General features: G+C 38.5%; 1 protein-coding gene across 7 annotated transcripts in view; it reads right to left on the bottom strand.

The window, feature by feature from the left end:
* Positions 1–20,206, bottom strand: part of DOCK3 (dedicator of cytokinesis 3) — an 899,254-nt gene that overhangs the window by 458,358 nt on the left and 420,690 nt on the right. For all 7 annotated transcript variants that reach the window (XM_053600715.1, XM_053600720.1, XM_053600716.1 and 4 more), the window contains 2 exons: positions 14,169–14,210; positions 13,390–13,544 (listed from right to left, as the gene is read on the bottom strand). In XM_053600715.1, the coding sequence (XP_053456690.1) occupies positions 13,390–13,544; positions 14,169–14,210 (197 nt within the window). The remainder of the gene's footprint in view (positions 1–13,389; positions 13,545–14,168; positions 14,211–20,206) is intronic.

Below are 20,206 nucleotides of genomic sequence, written 5' to 3'. Positions count from 1 at the left end.
GCAGCTCAGTCCCCACCTTTAGGCTGCTCAGTCACTACGTTACTAGGTCCCACCTGATCCTTGCTCTGGGACCCTGAGGGCGGAGCTTGCCAGGGCAGTTCTCTAACATGGCTCCCTGCGGCCAAGCTCAGTGGCTCAGTTTGGGGCCCTAGACATTGCCCAAAGTTCTTTGCACTCCTTCTCAAGCTCTCCCCAAAGGCAGTTCAACTGAGTGCCAAGTCCAAAAACACTGAAACAGTTCACAGGTAAGGCCTTTCCAGTTTGCAGTCTCACTGCTGCTTGTACTTACGGTTGCTGGTGGGATTAGGTCGATTGAACACACGCAACCACTTGCCAGTTTTCCATTGTTTTTGTCCTCCTCTTGGAGTCCAGAGGTCCCTTGCTGACTCCCTGTATCCTCAAAGGGATGATTATAGGCAGATCCCACCAGCCAGAGATGCCCGAAGTCTTATCTCCCCAGACTCACCATGCCCAGTTGCAGGGAAGCTGTTACTCAGCTGCCATCTTTAATCCTCTAGATCTCATAGTTCTCTTTATAGAGATCTTTCACGTTCTTGGTCAGATAAACTCTCAAATATTTCATCTTCTTTGGCGCTATTGTAAATGGAATAGTGTCCTTGATTGTTTTTTCAGCTTGGCTATTGTTGGTATATAGAAAGGCTACAGATTTATGGGTGTTGATTTTGTAGCCTGAGACATTGCTGTATTCCTTGATCACTTCTAAAAGTTTTGTAGTAGAATCTCTGGTGTTTTCCAGATATACAAACATATCATCTGCGAAGAGGGAAAGTTTGATCTCTTCTGACCCAATATGGATATGCTTGATCGCCTTTTCTTCCCTAATTGTGATGGCTAAAACTTCCATTACAATGTTAAAGAGCCATGGAGACAATGGGCAACCTTGCCTGGTTCCTGATCTGAGTGGAAATGGTTTCAATGTAACTCCATTCATTACGATGTTGGCTGTATGCTTGTTGTAGATGGTCTCTATCAGTTTAAGAAATGTCCCTTCTATACCCATTTTCTTAATTGTTCTGATCATGAAGGGATACTGGATATTATCAAATGCTTTTTCTGCTGATTCAATTGAGAGAATCATATGGTCTTTGTTTTTAAATTTATTTATGTGCTGAATTATATTTATAGATTGACGTATATTGAACCAGCCTTGAGACCCTGGGATAAAACCCACTTGGTCATGGTGTATAATTTGTTTGATGTGTTGCTGGATTCTGTTTGCTAGGATCTTGTTGAATATTTTTGCATCAATATTCATTAGTGATATTGGTCTATAATTTTCTTTTCTTGTTGGGTCTTTTCCTGGTTTGGGAATCAAGGTGATGTTTGCTTCATAGAATGTGTTGGGTAGTAGTCCTTCTTTTTCTGTATTTTGGAAAAGTTTGAGTAATATAGGTACTAGTTCCTCTTTAAAGGTTTGGTAAAATTCTGATGTGAAGCCATCTGGTCCTGGGCTCTTCTTTTTAGGGAGACTTGATACTTATGCACCCAACCAAAATTCACCACAATGTTATTATTGATAGGTAAGGACTTACTACTGCCATGTTGTTATCTGATTTCTGCTTGTTTTGTGGTCCTATCTTTGTTTCTTATTTCTTGATTTCTCTTGGTAAAACTAGTATGTTTTAAATTCTTGGTTTTTATTTTTAGTGTTATGTGTTGTAGATTTTTAAATCTGAGATTAGTATGAAGCTTCCAAAAAATATTTCATAATCTATTATTTTAAACATATGACACCTCTGCTTAAAAACCAGCAAGAGTAATCTAACAAAAATCCTACCCTTTACCCTCCCTCTATCAAACCTCCCCCCTCCCCTTCCTACCCATAGAGGGAAGGTAAAAGGTGGGACCACACCTATGGAGCATATTGCAAGGTACAAGTCAAATCTGTCAAGTGTAGAACATAAATGTCTTATCACAATAATCAAGTAAATGAGGCAAAGCTATGTTGATTGGTTTGATGTAAGCATGTCAGATTGTATATATTAAAAAAACCACTTTGTATCCCACATATGCATAAATGTATTCATGATCTATGTGTATGACTTAATAACAAAAAAAATCCTACCCTTGACCTCCATTCTCCTCTTGCTTTTTAACTTTTTGTTGTCTCCATGCATTTCTTTTTATATTATCAATCTCTCAAAAAGGGTACAAGTCAAATCTATCAAATATTGAACACAAATGTCTTAACACTGTGATTAAGTAAATGAGGTGAAAGATATGTTAATTAGTAGGATGTAAGCACTCTAATTTGTACAAATAATCAACACATTGAATCCCACAAAGGCATAAACGTATTCATGATCTATGTATACGTGACTTGATAAAAAAAATAAAATATCCACCCCACCAAAAAACGTTGTTGTGGTTATTTTTGATGAGTTCATCGTTTAATCTTCCTACTCAACATAAAAGTGGTTTATACACCAAAATTTCAGGAATAGAGTACTCCGTATTTGTGCAATTACTATTAACAGTGAATTGTATACCTTCAGGTGATTTCTTAGTGTGCATGTTCTTTTCTTTTAGATCAAAGAATTCCTTTTAGCATTTCTCGCAGGACAAAACTGTTGTTGAAATGCCTCAGCTTCTGTTTGTCTGAGAATGTATTTCTCCTTCGTGCTTCAAGGATATTTTTGCAGAATATAATAATCTAGGATTAAGAGTTTTTTTCCTTCAGGACTTTGCATATGTCATGCCACTCTCTCTTGGTCTGTAAGGTTTCCACTGAGAAGTCTGCTACTAGATGTATAGAACTTCTTTTACACACACATATATTTTTTGTTTGTTTGTTTTGTTTTTTGGCCAGGGCTGGGTTTGAACCCACTACCTCCAGCATATGGGGCTTGCAACCTACTCCTTTGAGCTACAGGCAATGCCTTTTTTTTTTATTGTTAAGGATTCTTTGAGGGTACAAAGATCAGGTTACGCTAATTGTATTTGTCAAGTAAAATCCCTCTTATAAATGTGTTCCTCCCCCAAGATGTGTGCCAAACACCATGAACCCCATCCCGAACCCCATCCCCCTCCCTCCTTCCCTCTCTCTGCTCCCCCATTCTCCCAACCCCTACCACGTACTAGGTCATCAACTATCCTCATATCAAAATTAAGCACATTGGATTCTTGCTTCTCCATTCTTGTGATGCTTTACTAAGAAGAATGTGTTCCACCTCCATCCAAGTTAGTATAAAAGATGTATAATTTCTATCTTTTTTAGTGGCTGAGTATTATTCCATGGTATACATGTATCATAGTTTGTTAATCCATTTCTGGATTGGTGGGTATTTAGGCTGTTTCCATATTTTTGGTGACTGTAAATTGAGCTGAAATATACAGTCTAGTGCCAAGTGTCCTTTGGTAAAAGGACTTTTTCTCTTCTGCATAGATGCCCAGTAATGGGATTGCAGGATCAAATGGAAGGTCTAGTTTCTTTGAGGATTCTCCATACTTCCTTTAAAAAAGATTGTATTAGTTTATAGTCCCACCAGCAATGTAAAAGTGTTCCCTCCTCTCCACATCCACGCCAGCATATGCAGCTTTGAGTGTTTGCGATGTGAGCCATTTTCATTGGGGTTAGGTGATTATCTCAGGGTGGTTTTGATTTGTATTTCTCTAATAATTAGGGACATTGAGCATTTTTTCATGTGTTAGCCATTTGTCTGTCTTCTTTAGAGAAGGTTCTAGTCATCTCTCTTGCTCATTGATATAAGAGATTGTTGGCTCTTTTTATGTTGCTTAGTTTGAGTTCTCTGTAGATCCTAGTTATTAATCTTTCATCTGATTCATAACATGCAAATATCTTTTCCCATTCTGATGACTGTGTATTTGCTCTGGTTGTTGTCTCCTTAGGTACAGAAGCTATTTAGTTTACTTAAGTCCCATTTATTTATTTTTGCTGCTGTTGCAATTGCCACTAAAGTCTTCTTCATAGTCTTTTCCTATGCCGATACTTTCAAGTGTTTTTCCCCCACTTTCTTCAAGGATTTTTATTATTTCATGTCTTAGATTTACATCTTTTATCCATCTTGAATCTATTTTAGTGAGTGGAGAAATGTGGGGGTCCAGTTTTAGTCTTTTACATGTGGTTATCTCGTTCTCCCAGCACCATTTACTGAATAGCGATTCTTTCCCTCAGTGTATGTTCTTGTTTGGTTTATCAAAGATTAGGTAAGCTTAAGATGTTAGCTTCATCTCATGGTTTTCTATTCAGTTCCAGGCTCTGTCTCTGTTTTTGTGCCAAAACCATGCTGTTTCGATCACTGTGGCCTGTAGTATAGCCTAAAGGCTGGTAGGCTGCTGCTCCCAGCTTTGTTTTTATTAGTAACAATTGCCTTACCTATACAGGGTTTTTCCTGATTCCATACAAAATGAAGAATTATTTCTTACAAGTCTTGAAAGTATGATGTTAGTATTTTAAAGGGGAGTGCATTGAATCTGTAGATTATTTTGGGAAGTATAGACATTTTAACAATGTTGATTCTTCCCAGCCATGAGTGTGGTATGTTCTTCCATTTGTTAAAATCTTTTATTATTACCTTTCTTAGGGTTTCCTAATTTTCCTTACAGAGGTCCTTCACCTCTTTTGTTAGATATATTCCTAGGTATTTCATTTTCTTTGAAGCTACTGTGAAAGGAATTGTGTCCCTGATTAGCTTCTCATTTTGGCTGGTTTTGGTATATTCAAATACTACTGATTTTTGGACATTTATTTTATATCCTGAGACCTTACTGTATATTTTGATTTCTTCCAGGAGTCTTGTGGTTGAGTCTTTGAGGTTCTCTAAGTATAAGATCATATCATTGGCAAAGAGGGAGAGTTTGATCTCCTCTGCCCCCACTTGGATGCCCTTTATTTCCTTCTTGCCTGATTGTATTGGCTAGAACTTCCAGCGCTATGTTGAATAGTAGTGGCGATAGAGGAAAACCCTATCTGTTTCTAGTTCTAATTGCAAAAGCTTTCAGTTTTACTCTGTTCAGTATAGTATTAGCCATGGGTTTCTCGTAGATGACTTTGATCAGTTTAAGAAAAATGCCACCTATACCTATATTTTTTAGTGTTCTAATTAGAAAAGGATACTGAATTTTATCGAATGATTTTTCTGCATCTATTGAGAGGATAATATGGCCTTTGTTTTTGCTTCTGTTGATATGGTGTATTACGTTTATGGACTTGCGTATGTTAAACCAGCCTTGCATCCCTGGGATTAAACCTACTTGATTGTGAGGTATGACTTTTTTAATGAGAAGCTGTTATCTATTGGCTAGGATTTTGAGAATTTTTGCATCTATATTCATTAGTGAGATTGGTCTCAAGTTCTCCTTTTTATAGTTGAGTCTTTTCTTGATTTTGGTACCAGGGTGATGTTTGCTTTGTAGAACATGTTTGGGAAGATTCGTTCCTTCTCAATTTTTTGGAATTGATTCTGCAGTATAGGCATAAGTTCTTGTTTGAAGGTTTTGTAGAATTCTGGTGTGAAGCCATCTGGACCACAGCATATTTTTTGTTGGGAGATTTTATATAGTTTGTTTGATCTCAGTGCTTGAAATTGGTCTATTCAGGAAATCTATTTCTTCTTGGTTAAGTCTAGGGATAAGGTGTCATTCCAAGTATTGATCCATTTCCACCACATTGTCAAATTTCTGGACATAGAGTTTCTTGTAGCATTCAGAGATGATCTTTTGTATATCTGTGGCATCAGTTGTTATTTCTCCTTTATCATTTCTGATTTGAGGTTACTAGAGATTTTGCTTTTCTATTTCTAGTAGTCTAGCCAAAAGTTTATCTATTTTATTTTTTCAAAGACTTTTTGTTTCATTAATTTTCTGGATTTTTTTTTTTTCAATTTCATTAATCTCTGATTTAATTTTAGTTATTTTTCTTTCTTTCTTTCTCTCTTTCTTTCTTTCTTTCTTTTTGTTGCAGTTTGTGGCCGGGGCTGGGTTTGAACCCACCACCCCCAGCATATGGGGCCAGCACCCTACTCCTTGAGCCACAGGTGCCACCCTTAATTTTAGTTATTTCTTTTCTTCTGTTGGGTTTAGGATTAGATTATTATTCTTTTTCCAATTCCGTAAGATGGTTTGTGAGATTGTTGATGCACTGTCTTTCAGTTTTTGAGATGTAGGAGTCTAATGCAATAAATTTTCCTCTCAAACTGCTTTACCTATATCCCATAGGTTTTGGTAACTTGTGTCTTTCTTGTTGTTATGTTCGAGGAATTGAACTATTTCCTCTTTTATCTCTTTATGAACCCAAGTTTATCATTCAGCATAAGGTTGTTTAATTTCCATGCCTTTGTGTGGTGATGAATTTTTTTGTTGGATTTGAGCTCCACCTTTTATAGCCTTATCTGAGAAGATACAAGGTATACTTTCTACTTCTTTAATTTTGCTGAGGTTTGATTTGTATCCTAGGATGTGATCTATTTTGAATTATGTGCCATGGGCTGATGAGAAAAATGTATATTCTTTTCTTTGGGGATGGTATGTTCTGTAGATTTCTATTAATTCCATTTGTTCTAGGGTCACATTTAAGTCCTTTGTATCTCTATTTAGAGAGTCTGTCCAGTTTTGTCAATGGGGTGTTAAAGTCCCTGGCTATTATGGTGTTATAGGCTTACATATTGCTCATACCCCACAAGGTCTGTTTCCTACATCTGGAAGCATTTAAGTTAGATGCATAAACATTTAAGATTGAAATGTCTTCTTATTGCATGGTTCCTTTGACCAGTATGAAATGCCCATTTTAACTTCAGGTGCTTTGAATCTACTTGTATCTGAGAGAAGGATTGCAACCCCTCCTTTCTTCTGATTCTCATTTGCTTGAAATACTGTTTTCCATCCCTTCACCCTGAGTCTTGATTTGTCCTTCAAGGCCAGGGGGTGTCTGTTGTAGACAGCATAAGGATGGCTTGTATTTTTTTTTTATCCAACCAGCCAGCCTATGCCTCGTCAGTGGGGAATTCAATCCATTGACATTAATTGAGATAACTGATATGTGAGGTAGAATATTATTCATCTTGTTATGAGAAAACGTGTTGTGTAGTTTTAACCTTTGCACCATAGTAGAAACTAAGTTTTAGCCTTTAGCTGGTTGGTGTTTGCTTTGGTGGTAATCCATTGTGGCTTTCAGTATTGATAATAGATCTAAGTATTTCCTGACCTTGCTGTGGCAAATTTCCTCAGTGCTTGTATATCCTCAAAAGTTTTGATTTCTACATCAATTTTGAAGCCTAGTTTAGCAGGATAAATTATAATTGTTTTGTTTAAGAGTGTTGAAGGTGGGTGGTGCCTGTAGCTCAAAGGAGTAGGGCACAGGCCCCATACACCAAAGGTGGTGGGTTCAAACCCAGTCCTGGCCAAAAACTGCAAAAAAAAACCAAGAGTGTTGAAGGTAGATGACCATGTTCTTCTGGCTTGGAAAGTTTCAGCTGAGAATTTTGCTGTTATCCTAATGGCTCTGCCCTTGTGGTTCAGTTGGCACTTACTCCTAGCTGCTTGTAGAATTTTCTCCTTCTTTTTGACTTTGGACAGGTTCATTACAATGTGTCTTGTAGATGCTCTGTTAGAGTTGAGATGACCCGGGGTTCAATGTCTGTTTAAAAGGAGTGTGTCAAGATCTTTAGTAACACCTGGGAAATTTTCATTTATGATAGTCTCCAGTAGAGCTTCCATACCTTTGGGACCATCTTCTTCTCCTTCTGGTATTCCTATTATTTATAAATTTTATTGCTTCATGGAGTCTTGTAGATCTCTAAGTGCCTCTTCTGCTTTCTCTCTCTTTTTTTCTGTGTAACTACCTGAGTTAACCCGAAAACTTTATCCTGTAGCTCTGATGTTCTTTCTTCTCCATGGGCTAATCTATTTTTGATACTTTCCACTGCATCTTTACAGTTCTTGATTGTCACCTTCATTTCCTTAAGCTCTGTCATATCCTTTCTGTATTCTACATATCTCTCATCTGACTTTTGGTTCTCTATTTCCATTGTATCATCCATTCCCTTTATTATCTTAATAAACCACATTTTAAATTCCCTTTATGTCAAATCCATTAATTATTTATAGGAGGAGTCTTCGGTAACAACCACCTTGTGGGCCTTTGGAGGAGTTGCTCTATTTTGGTTCTTCATGGAGCCTGATTTTTCTTTTATTTCTTCCTCATGTGTTCTTTCTTCTTGTTCACTTTCTTGTGCTCCTCTTTTCCTTCTCACTTCCTCCTTTGCTTCAAGTTACCTTGTCTCAGGGTTAGGTGATAACGAAGCCTCTTAGTATGGGACCATAAGGCGGAGAAGGGTTAAAGTGAGCAAGAAGAAGCAAGAAGAAGAGGAAAAAATAAGGAAAAAGAGAAAAGAAAAAGAATGAAAAAGAAAAGAAAAATGGGGGAATAACAGAAAAAAATTGAACAATAGAAGAGAAGGAAGACAGGAAGGGAGGAGGAGAGTGATAGAAGAAATGTTATCATTCAGCATGTTGCTAAGGCCATGCCTATAGCTCAAGGGTTTTGAAGAGGTGAGCTAGGTGGGTTCCTCTAAATCAGGTACTCCTTAACAGCCTGAACACACCCAGACTCTTCTTCTGCCAAGAATAGGAAGAGAAGAAAAAGAGCAAAAACAAAAATACAAGAAGAAAAAATTGAGTAAGGATGTAAAAAAAAAAAAAAAAAAGAAAGAAAGAAAGAAAAAGAAAAAGAAAAGTTCCACAGCATAATCTTGCTAATACTTCTTCCTGGGGCCAATGGGTAGAAAGTCCCCCTGGCCTCCTTGAGCTGTGGTCTACCTGACAGACCATAGCTGTGTCACACCAGCCCTCAGCAAAGAAAGAGAGAGAAAAGAAAGAAAAAACAAGGGGAAAAAGAAATAATATTAAAATAAGAATACATAAAGGAAATTAAATGTACTATTGAATCAAATAAAAGAGGGGGAGGGAAGCAGAATAAAGAAAGAAAGAAGACAACAAATGAAGAAGATAGAAAAACTGGGTGGAAATAGCTGATGCAGAAAACACATTATGTGAGAGAGATGAGAAAAGTAGAAGAGTTTCCATCAACTGAGAGAATGCACAGGACTTAAATAGGGAGAAAGAATAAATAAAGCTAAAATTCTGTAACCAAAAAAATACAGGAGCCCCTGCTCTTGTTGAATATAAAAATTGAAGTTATGAGAAGATCCAACCAAACAACTTAGCAAAAAGCCAAACACATCAATACAAAGTTAAAAAAGCTCAAATAGCCTGATTTGTAAACAACCTCAGCAACCAAATAGAGCTGTGGTTCTCAACCTTCCTAATGCTGCGAGCCTTTAATACAGTTCCTATGGGTCGTGACCCACAGGTAGGTTGAGAACTGCTGCAATAGAGGAAGGAAAGAAAAAAAACTTAACAACTACAAGAGAGAAAAAAGAAAAAAAATTATATATGTATATAAAAACATACACATATATATGATGTAGTGATCCGACCTTAGTAGGAAAATATTTATGTTGTAATATACAGCCTGGACATAAAGTGGTGCTGTGAATTTAGGGGGATGAACAATACAGCTGTTAACTTCTCTCTGGTTCTTAGGCTTATATCTGTTTCCCAGCTTAATTGTTCTTGGTGATCACTTGATTACCTGCTCAGTACTCAGACCCTGCCAATCTGGGATCTCACAGCTCTCCAAAATTCGTCAGAGGTAGTCTCACAGTTTCCCCCGACAACATTCCTGTGGAGTGTGGGAAACCTTGGGCCTGTCACTAGTGGAGGTTCACTCCCAGCAGATGGAACTCAGACTGCTGTGCCTTAGGCCCCCAGCAAGAGGTCTGACCTAATAATCTTCTGGCAATCTTTATGATAATGGCCGCCCCCTGTCTGCTGGAGCCTTCCTGTACGGATGTCTTACCAACCACCAAACAGAAGCAGAACCACTCCAGACGGTACTCCAATCTGGCCAACAAACACCACTCAAGAGTGCGAGTGCACATACCTCCAATCTTTCCACTCAATGTCTAGCTTCCTCCAAGAACTGAAGACCACAAAAGGCTTCTTCTGGTACCTCTGTGGGGGAGGCTGGCTGCTGCCTCAGCTGCTCTTACAGCCAGGGCAGGCTGGCAAAAACTTGACTAGTGTGTCAGGTCTCTGCAGCTCTGGCTTGCACACTGAGTCCACCACCTCACTGCACACCCTGAGCCATACCTCCACGCAAATTCCCCACACCAGATATGATCCAGCCCTTTCCCTCTCCCCAGCTGCTCCAGAAGAGCTCTGCTAAATGTCCTTCCCACCTGCCATCATGCTCCGCCTCCTCTCTCTCTGTCTCTTTTAATTTTTATTTATTTTTTTCTCATAGGACTTTTTCTTTATCCATGACATTTGGGAGCTTGATTATCAAATGTCTTCAGGTAGTCTTGTTTAGTTTAAAACTGCTTGGTGTTGTGTGACCTTCTTGTACCTAAATATTGGTATCTTTCTCTAGATTTGGCAAGTTTATTGTTACTATTTCTGTGAATAAAACTTCTACCTAAATCTGTCTCTCTCCCTCCTCTTTAAGGCCAGTAACTCTTAGATTTTCCCTTTTAAGACTATTTTTTAGATATTTTAGGCATGCTACATTCTTTTTTTATTCTTTTTAAAAATTTTCAGATTAACATGAGGGTGCAAATGATTAGGTTACAAAGTTTGTGCTTGTTAGGTAAGGTCCCTGCTGTAGTTATACCCCACACCCCAAATGTGTACCATATACACTTACATCATGCCCATTAGGTGAAAGCACACCAATAAGACACCCCGCTTCCCTCTCTTTCTCCCCCTTTGCCCAACTTAAATTAAATTTGAGTTTTCTCTTGTGTGGGCAAGAGAAATAATAAGATAATATTAGTATTATCTACTGGCTTCATATTAGTATTGAATACATTGGATACTTGAAATATTTCTATTTGCTTCACACATTAAAATTTTTTACGAAATTGAGCTTGAAGAAAGGATTCTTACACACAACAGTAATAAAGTACAGAAACTTCTGGCCTAGTAGATAAATAAGAGAAGCCAGAATCTGTATCTATGCATCCCTGGCCCATAGTCTTGTCTGTGTGCTATAGCTATAGCTGCCACCAATATCATTGCTGCCTTCTCTACAATAGTTTTCCCAGGGGCACATATGTAGATTATCACAAAAGTTGTGAGATACAAAAAAATCAAGAAACATAAAATCTGTGTGAATGGAAACTAATGAAAACCTCCAAACAACACTAATAAGCTCAGTAAGATGAAACTTGCATGAGCAAATCAGAAAGGACACTGTCAACTGTGTTTCTTAGACATGAAATAATGGACCATAACACAGTCTGTCTCAAAACTGTCATAGTGACTATGTACTAGAAGCCATTGATAATAAGGAAAACTCATACACCTTGATCAATGGGTGCATCATTTTGTTCCTAGGCCAAAGTGAAGCATAGTGCTTTAATTGTTTTGACAAGAACAGAGGCACTTTGGAGCACATAAACTGCTTTTCTTTAGCATTCTGTTTAACTTTCATTTTTAATTTTCCTATGTGTAATATGTGAACTAAAACAAAAGCCTAAGCAACCCCTCACTAACTGAACAGACCTCCTCTCAGGCAAGGGGACCTTAGAGAAACCTTAAAACTGAAGTCCTAGCCGTGACAGGATGGGAGGTGAGACATGCATTATTTTACCTCCTCCCTTGCTAACAACCATCAGGCTTCCTTCCCCTAAGGGCCATACCAGCATTCTTCTATGAAAAAGACCACAAACTATGAGTGGTTTTTAACAGAGAGAGTTTTTGTGTCCTTTATTCACTTTTTTGACTTAGAGAATGGTAATTTCTGAACATGGACCTCCCAAAAGTACAGAAAGCTTCATTGCACAGGCACATGTTTCTATTTTCATAAATGTTCATGACTCCTGCTATAACTTGAATAATAATGGCCATCCCACCCAGGATAAATTCCCATTCCCATTGTCCCTGCCTCAAAGCACATATTCCTGGCTTGTGGATGGGGACTTCGCTTTTCTGACTGTTGGAATAGCCACTTGCAGGCAAAAGCCTTTATAAGAAATAAAGCTCCCCTTTTCGAATTATGGACCTCATTATTTCTTCAGTTAACACATTGAATTGGAAAAGTAGAAGAGATGTTTTCAGATTTTAAGTACAAAACCACACAAAATCAATAAAATACTTATAAGTTCCCAAGCAATATAAAAGAAACCCAAAATCTATTTTATCTCTGCCCTATTTAAAAGATGACCACAGAAAAATAGGTGGACTACAAAATTTCATTTTGGCTACAAAAGTCATCTCACACTGTCAGAGCCTTGCTGGACTCTAAAGAAGGGAAGCCCAGAGAAGTCTCCTTAGTTCCTCTTTACCCTTTCGAGAAAGCAGGGCTTCATTACTCTGCCAAAATTGTCTTTGCATGTCGACCTTTTTTGTTATCTCTCCTTCACTCCAAGACAAAGAAAAAAGACAAAGAAAGGCCAGTCTTCCCTTCTGCCCAGAAGATCCTCTTACCTTCATAGGGCTGCCCAGAAGGGACATAATCAGGCTCTTTCCCTGTGAACTCTTTCTCCCCTCCATGGAACTGCCCAGATGGGACATAATCAGGCTTTCCCAGTGAACTCTCTCCCACGTGATTTTTTTTTTTTTTTTTTTTTTTTTGGAGACAGAGTCTCACTGTGTCAACCTCAGTAGACAGCTCACAGCAACCTCAAACTCTTGGGCTTAAGCGATTCTGTTGCCTCAGTCTCCCAAGTAGCTGGGACTACAGGCACCCGGCACAATGCCCAGCTATTTTTTGGTTGTAGTTGTCATTGTTGTTTGGCTGGCCTGCGCTGGGTTTGAACCTGCCACCTCTGGTGTATGTGGCCAGTGCCCTAGCCGCTTGAACTACAAGCACCAAACCCCACATGAATATTTCCAAAGTCATTTTTTAGAGATGACATCATGACCCTGACGCACTTGATGCACTTGACCTGTGAACCTTCTCTCCCACATGTAGCAAGCCAGGCCCAAGAACTCCTTGCATGCTGAGTTTGGGCATCTCTGTTGCATTTTGCTTTTTCTACATTTTTCCTAGTCCTTTTCTCTGGTATTAAATAGATCCATCCTTTTCTCTCTGTGAAGTGGTGATAGTCAACACTCAATTTTGTGCTTTCCTATGAAAATAGGAATAAAAAAGCAGGACCACACATGATATGGTTTAGATGTTAAGAGTACACTGAAAATTATAGCCAAAATCTTACCAAAAGATGAGGTTACTTTATCTTTTTTTTTCCTCTGTGCATCTATTTTCTCTGAAAGCCACAGATGCCTACAACCCATATTATCCTAACAAAGAGTCTCAACCTGACCAGAACTTCCAATGATTCTTACCTTATCTGCTTGCCTTCTCTCATGTCATATAAAGAAAAGAAGACATCAGTATCTTCTCCAATGGTATTATAGGTGAAACTCTTTAGGCTGAGGAAGAAGTGATGTGGCACTGGCATCCGACAAGTTTCCCCATGACGTGGTCGCATTGTATCTACCTAATAAAGAAGGCAAAAACCAGTGACTTATAATTTTAGTTACTTATTAAATTTATCATTTAAAAAAATGGAAACTAAATTAGTAACTCTCATCATATTGCCAAAGAGAATTATTTAAGAGATAGACTAAAGATGTTTTCCTTACCACATTGACAGACTTAGGTTGAGGTAGGCAAGCAAGCAGCTGGGAGAAGTAAATAGTGAAGGAAATATGGAAACAGTAATTCTAACCTAGAAGTGAACTCAAAATCTCCACCAGGTCAAAAACATCTAAATTTTCCAGGGAAATATTTTCAAAGTCATTTCTTAGAGATGCCATCATGACCCTGATGCACTTGATTTATTTTACACTGTTAGATGGTAATAGTTACCATTCTAAATAACATTCTTATTGTTTCTTAGTGATTCATTATAGTCTCAGTCTACTTTCATTTAATTGTGCTTATACAAATTTGCACAGAGGAATGGAAACTGGCCAAATCTGGAGATCAAGTCTCCTTAGATAAAGACACCAAACAATCAAGAAGTAATTGGTATCTGTCATTTACAGGTGCATTGATATGTTGTGATCTCTTAAAAGAAAAGTTAAGGGAAAATATTGGGAGTCCTGAGTAAGCTGCTTACCTGGGATGTGCTCTGCTGTACACTCTGTCGGCTAGATAAATGCTATGAAAAGAAAGAAAGAAAAATTCACTCTTTCAGGGAAGAAACTAAATTTTATTAAGCACCTTCTATGTGGTAGGAAGTCTGATATATCTTTTACATTTATGATTTCATTTTATTCTGATAATCCTATTAGACAAGTGGTATTCATATTTGAAGAAGGCAACTAAATCTTGCAGACGTGTCCAAAGTTCTTTTTTTCTCCTCTGCTACAGTTTGGAAGAATAAGAGTTGTCTTGAGACAAACATTAAATACACAAACACTAACAAAGATGATCAGCAAAAAAAGTCCATGCACTTTTTGTGGTATGAGACACTGCAGATAGGCAACAAGAATAAAAAAAAAAAAGTCCACACAAAATTAACATGTGCCCCAGGAGCTGCAGGTTGGCCACTCATGGTAGAGTAAGACAGTAACTTGCTAAAGATCACAAAGCAAAGTGGTAGCAAAGCCTAGATTCAAATCTGAGCCTGTCCAGCTCGTAGTACCAGCTAAGTTACAGGTGGGTGCCTGCTACTGGATTTTTGCTTTGGCACTGTTCTCTCCACACACTATACCACCTTCTAAACCAGTGGTTCTTAACCTTCGTAATGCCATGGACACTTTCATACAGTTCCTCATGTTGTGGTGACCCCCAACCATAAAATTATTTTTGTTGTTACTTCATAACTGTAATTTTGCTAGTTATGAATCGTAATGTATATATCTGTTTTGCAGGATATATTTAGGTGACCCCTGTGAAAGGGTCATTCAACTCCCAAAGGGGTCACAACCCACAGGTTGAGAACTGCTATTCTAAACCCTCTAATTCAGCTTCTTCAGGCTTTCCACATTGGACCCCTTTAATTAAAATGGGATCCCTCCCAAACATCTCCCCAAGTTGCTCCTTTCCTGCTAGCTGAAGTCAGAAGAAGCAGATTCTAATACCAGCTACTTGCTGAAGTGGATTATTTAAGAGAGAGACTAAATATGTTTTCTCTGCTCATAAAGGTTCACTAAAAAGCTGTGAAACTTCAAAGAAATTGCTTAATCTCTCCAAGAGACATTTTCCAGAACTGTGAAATTGAAGTATATGCCTATCTTATCTTTCCCATAAAGTTATCATGGGTCTCAAATTATATAGTGGGAATAAGAGAACCTAAGTGCAGAAAGCAGAATACCAGTTCTGAATCATTAAAAAAATTGTTGATATGTGTGTACACATTTATGGGGTACATGTAAATTTTGATGCATGCAAAGTGCAGGCAGAATGGGAACTAAAGACCTCATTTTTGGCAAGAGAAAACACCTTTGGAAAAAGAAAAACAGAGAAATGAGCTGAGCAAGGTGGTATAAAAACAAGTTAGCTAGTTTACTTTTAAATCAGACACTATTCCTTAGCTGAGCAGTTCCTGCTTTTCCTAGAAACCCGATCTGTAGGGGATACAGCTCGGATGCACCCCTAATGGGTCTGTGAACACTCTGAAGAAATAATGCTCACAGAGGAAGCTGCATGGAAGGCCTGGCAAGAAACATTAACTAGGCCATCTCCTGCCCAGTCAACAGCCAAAGAAAATACTCATTGTGGAGATTTTTATTTGGCCACCATAGAGATCAAAGAAACAGCTTGGGCCCTGAAATGAGTAAGAGAGCTTATAACCCTTAATCGACCGAGAAAGACACCTCTGGGTGGAGATCAGAAGAAAATTCTTCTGTCCCACCAATTCTTCAGAGGAGACTGATGCTGGTGGCATTTTATTCCACAGTGAACTAGTGGGGATTAAACCCCTCCTAAAGAATCTGTATGTGTGACCACAGACAGGAGGCTGCCCCCACATAAGACTCAAGGCTGCTCAGACCCTTAAAGTTGATCATTATAGACAAAATAGAAGCTGACAAGCTTACGTTTTTGTTCCCTTCCTCAGCTTACACGCTGGGCTAATGAGGAAACAGCCTTGAAGAGAAGTCGAGCAGAACAAATACTCAGGGCCATTCTCCAGAACCCCACTAATGCACGATGGCCCTGTGTTTCCCACCTTTGAAAATTCTATTCTGTGTGCCCTCTTTGTTTCCAGCTGCTTCTAATTTTATTTTTCTTTAGTTGATCACCACCAGCTCCACAGGTCTTAAAGGAACCTGCCCCTGGGGCAGGACCCTGACAACAATGTAAAATGATAAAATCAGAATATTTAGGATATTAATCGCTATAAACATCATATTTGTATTGAAAACATTTCAAATCTTCTCCCCTAGCTGTGTTAAAATGTACAATAAATTATTAACTACAGCCATTCCATTATGCTACTGAACCTGAACACTAGAACTTATTCTTTATAACTTCATACTTATTATCCAACTTCTCTTTATCTCCACAACTCTAAACTTCCCAGTCTCTGGTAACTATCAGTCTACTCTCTACTTCCATGAAATCCACTTTTTTTTTTAGCTTCTATGTAAGAGTGAGAACATGTGAAGTGTGTCTTACTGTGCCTGGCTTGTTAAATTCAACATAATGACCTCCACTACCATCCATGTTGATGCAAATGACAAGATTTTGTTATTTCTACAGCTAAATAGTATTCGATTGTGTATATTTACTACATTCTTTATCTAATCATCTGTTGGTAGACACTGACAGTGATTCCATATCCCACACTCATTCCCTTCCCTTCTTCACTCTTCATAGAGGTGACCATCATCATCTGTATCCCTCCAAATCATTTCAAAAACATGCACATACATTTATGTATCCATTACCAGTATATAGTACTGAATTTTGTGAAGGAAGTTTTAATTAGAATTTACAAACAATCATTGTACCATATTTCATGCTGCAACGTGATTTCTCCTTCAACATTTTTCAGATCTGTTAATGAATGTTAATCTCACTTGTTGCATTTGACAGATATAAAGTATTCTCCCAAGAATTTTCCATTTTGTTCCATTTCTGTCTACTATTTATCAAGCCATGATAAAATCCTGCTACATATTACCTCAGCGTACATACTCATGAGCAGAATTGCTATACAGTTTTGAAGCTGTTACAGGAATGTGTCCCTACTTCCCAAGGTAATAATAACTTAGAATATAGCCCTTCTCATGTTCCTGTTTTTAATCTCTGTGGAATTTTTTTTATAGATAGTTCATGGTCTATTTTCTGCCCCTTCAAGAACAAATCACCTCCAAATAATTTTTTAAAATAGTCCCATTATATCTTCACATGATGCTGTTTCTATCATATCCCAAATTCCAATAAATGCACAAATCACTTTTTAAAATGAAATCAAAGCTGTGTACATTAATGCAATCATGGGGCACCATACACTGGTTTTATAGAAAATTTGACATATTTTCATCACATTGGTTAACACAGCCTTCCTGGCATTTTCTTAGTTCTTGTGTAAAGACATTTATATTCTACACTTACTAAGTTTCACATATACCCTTGTAATATGCACCATAGGTATAATCCCACCAATCACCCTCCCCTCTGCCCATCATCCCCCCTCCCTACTCTCCCTCTCCACCTTCCCCATATTCTTAGGTTATAACTGGGTTATACCTTTCCTATGAAAGCCATAAATTAGTTTCATAGTAGGGCTGAGTACGTTGGACACCTTTTCTTCCATTCTTGAGATACACTACTAAAAACAGTATGTTCCAGCTCCAACCCTGTAAACATGAAAGAAGTAAAGTCTCCATTTTCCTTTAAGGCGGCATAATATTCCATGGTATACATATTCCACAATTTATTAATTCATTCATGGATCGATGGGCACTTGGGCTTTTTCCATAACTTAGCAATTATGAATTGGGCTGCAATTAACATTATGGTACAAATATCTTTGTAAAAATGTGAATTTTGGTCTTAAGGGTATATATACCTAGTAGAGGAATTATAGGATTGAATGGCAGGTCTATTTTTAAATGTCTAAGTGTTCTCCAAACATCTTTCCAAAGGGAATGTATTAATTTGCATTCCCAATAGCAGTGTAGAAATGTTCCCTTTTCTCCACATCGACGCCAAAAACTCTGGTTTTGAGATTTGTGATATGGGCTAATCTTACTGGAGTTAGATGATATTTAAAAGTAGTATGATTTAGAGGCAGAGCAAGATGGTGGCCTAGTAATAGCTTCCTTGCGTCTGGGCACCGTGAGTCTGGGGATCACTGGCTGTGGGATCTGCCTATCATCACCCCTGTGAGGATACAGGGAGTCAGCAAGAGACTTCTAGACTCCAAGAGGAGGACTAAAACAGTGGGAAAATGGCAAGTGGTCACGTGTGTTCAATCCAGCTAAACCCGCCTACAACTGTAAGTTCAGTAGCAGCGAGACTGCAAACCAGAAAGGCCTTACCTGTGAACTGTTTTGGTGTCTTTGGACTTGGCACTCAGTTGAACTGCCTTGGGGAGAGCCTCAGCGGGAGTGTGCAGAATTTTGGCCGTTGTCTAGGGCCTCAGTCTGAGCCGCTGAGCCAGACAGAGCTAATGGTGTTTGGCTGTGGGTCACAGGGAGCCATTGTGAGCGATCTGCCCTGGCAAGCTCCGCCCTCAGGGTCAAAAAGCTAGAATCGGGTGGGAGCTGGTAACTCAGCAACCGAGTAGCCTAAGGGTGGGGTCTGAGCCGCCTTGCAGCCCTAACCGTCAGGGGAAGAGTGAGACCCGTTTTGGCACACTGGGTAAGTGGATAGCCACTTCAGCAGTGATTCCAGCAACAAGCACGTTCCTGGGAAAGCTTCTGCTCAGCAAGTTTACAAGTTCAAAGTGCCTTTTAAGTGGGCTGAAGAGAGATTTAGGGTGTCTACCTGCTGGGGTTTGAGGAATCAGCAGCCTCCAGTCGTATCAGAACTGCAATTAACATCTCATACCCCAGAAGACCACGTGTTACCCAGACAATATTCAATAACATATACATACTGCTTTCTTTTTGGTTGTGTGTATTGTTTTTTTTTTGGTTTCGTTGGTTTGTTTTGTTTGTTTATTTTCATGTTATTGATGTTGTTTTGTTTTTTAATTTAAACCGTTTCCATACAGATCCTTTTCTTTCTCAATTTTTCTAGTTTAATTATAATTTCCCGTTGCTGCCTTTTGAAATAACTAGAACTTCATTTTTGCTAGTGTTTCTACCGCTATTATTTGGTTTTTCACCCAATTATATCCGTTAAGTTTTCTGTTTGCATGTTTTGGTTTGATTTATAGCATTTTTGTCTTTCCTCTCTACTTGGGGAAGGTGGGGTACTGTGTCTGATCAGGTTAGCAAAGAGCTGCTGACCTGAAGGGAACCAACCAAATGGGTACCCCCAGAAGGTGGGGTTTTTTAAGGTTGTGTCAAAGTACCCTACTGTACACGTATATTGATCTGTCTCCCTATTTCTGTGCCTCTCTTCTTTTTGTCAATATTCCTTTTACCCACCCCCTCTCCGTTCTCTACTTTTCCTTTTTTTTCTTATCACTCGGTCCTCCTTTCTTTCATCCCTTTTTTGCTCTTCATCCTTCTCACCCTTCTAGTCCTGTAACCCTTAGTCCACAGGCATGAGAACTTAAAGAGCAAGAGGAAATGAAAGGAAAATTAGGGCAAGGAAACAGATAAAAGAAATCACTCATGAGGAAGAATCAGCAGAAAACTCCAGGCAATATGAAGAACCAAAACCAGAACAACACCGCCAAGGGACCATGAGGTAGCTACTTCAGAGGATTACACCTATAAAGAAATGTTAGGAATGACAGAAAGGGGATTTGGAAATCATTAACTTCCTTGACCATAACAACAATGAAGACACAAGCTACCACAACCTCTGGGATACTGCAAAAGCAGTTTTGAGAGGAAAATTCATCGCTTTAGATGCCTACATTCGAAAAACAGAAAGAGAGCACATGAACAATCTCACAAGAGATCTTATGGAATTGGAAAAAGAAGAACAATGTAAGCCTAAGCTCAGTAGAAGAAAAGAAATATCCAAAATCAAATCAGAGATCAATGAAATTGAAAACAAAAGAATCATTCAGAAAATTAATGAAAC

Source organism: Nycticebus coucang, chromosome 8 (genome assembly GCF_027406575.1).
Source record: "Nycticebus coucang isolate mNycCou1 chromosome 8, mNycCou1.pri, whole genome shotgun sequence".
NCBI classification, from domain to species: Eukaryota; Metazoa; Chordata; class Mammalia; order Primates; family Lorisidae; genus Nycticebus; species Nycticebus coucang.
Note: the sequence above shows the minus strand (reverse complement) of the source record. Positions and strands in the feature narration are given on the sequence as shown.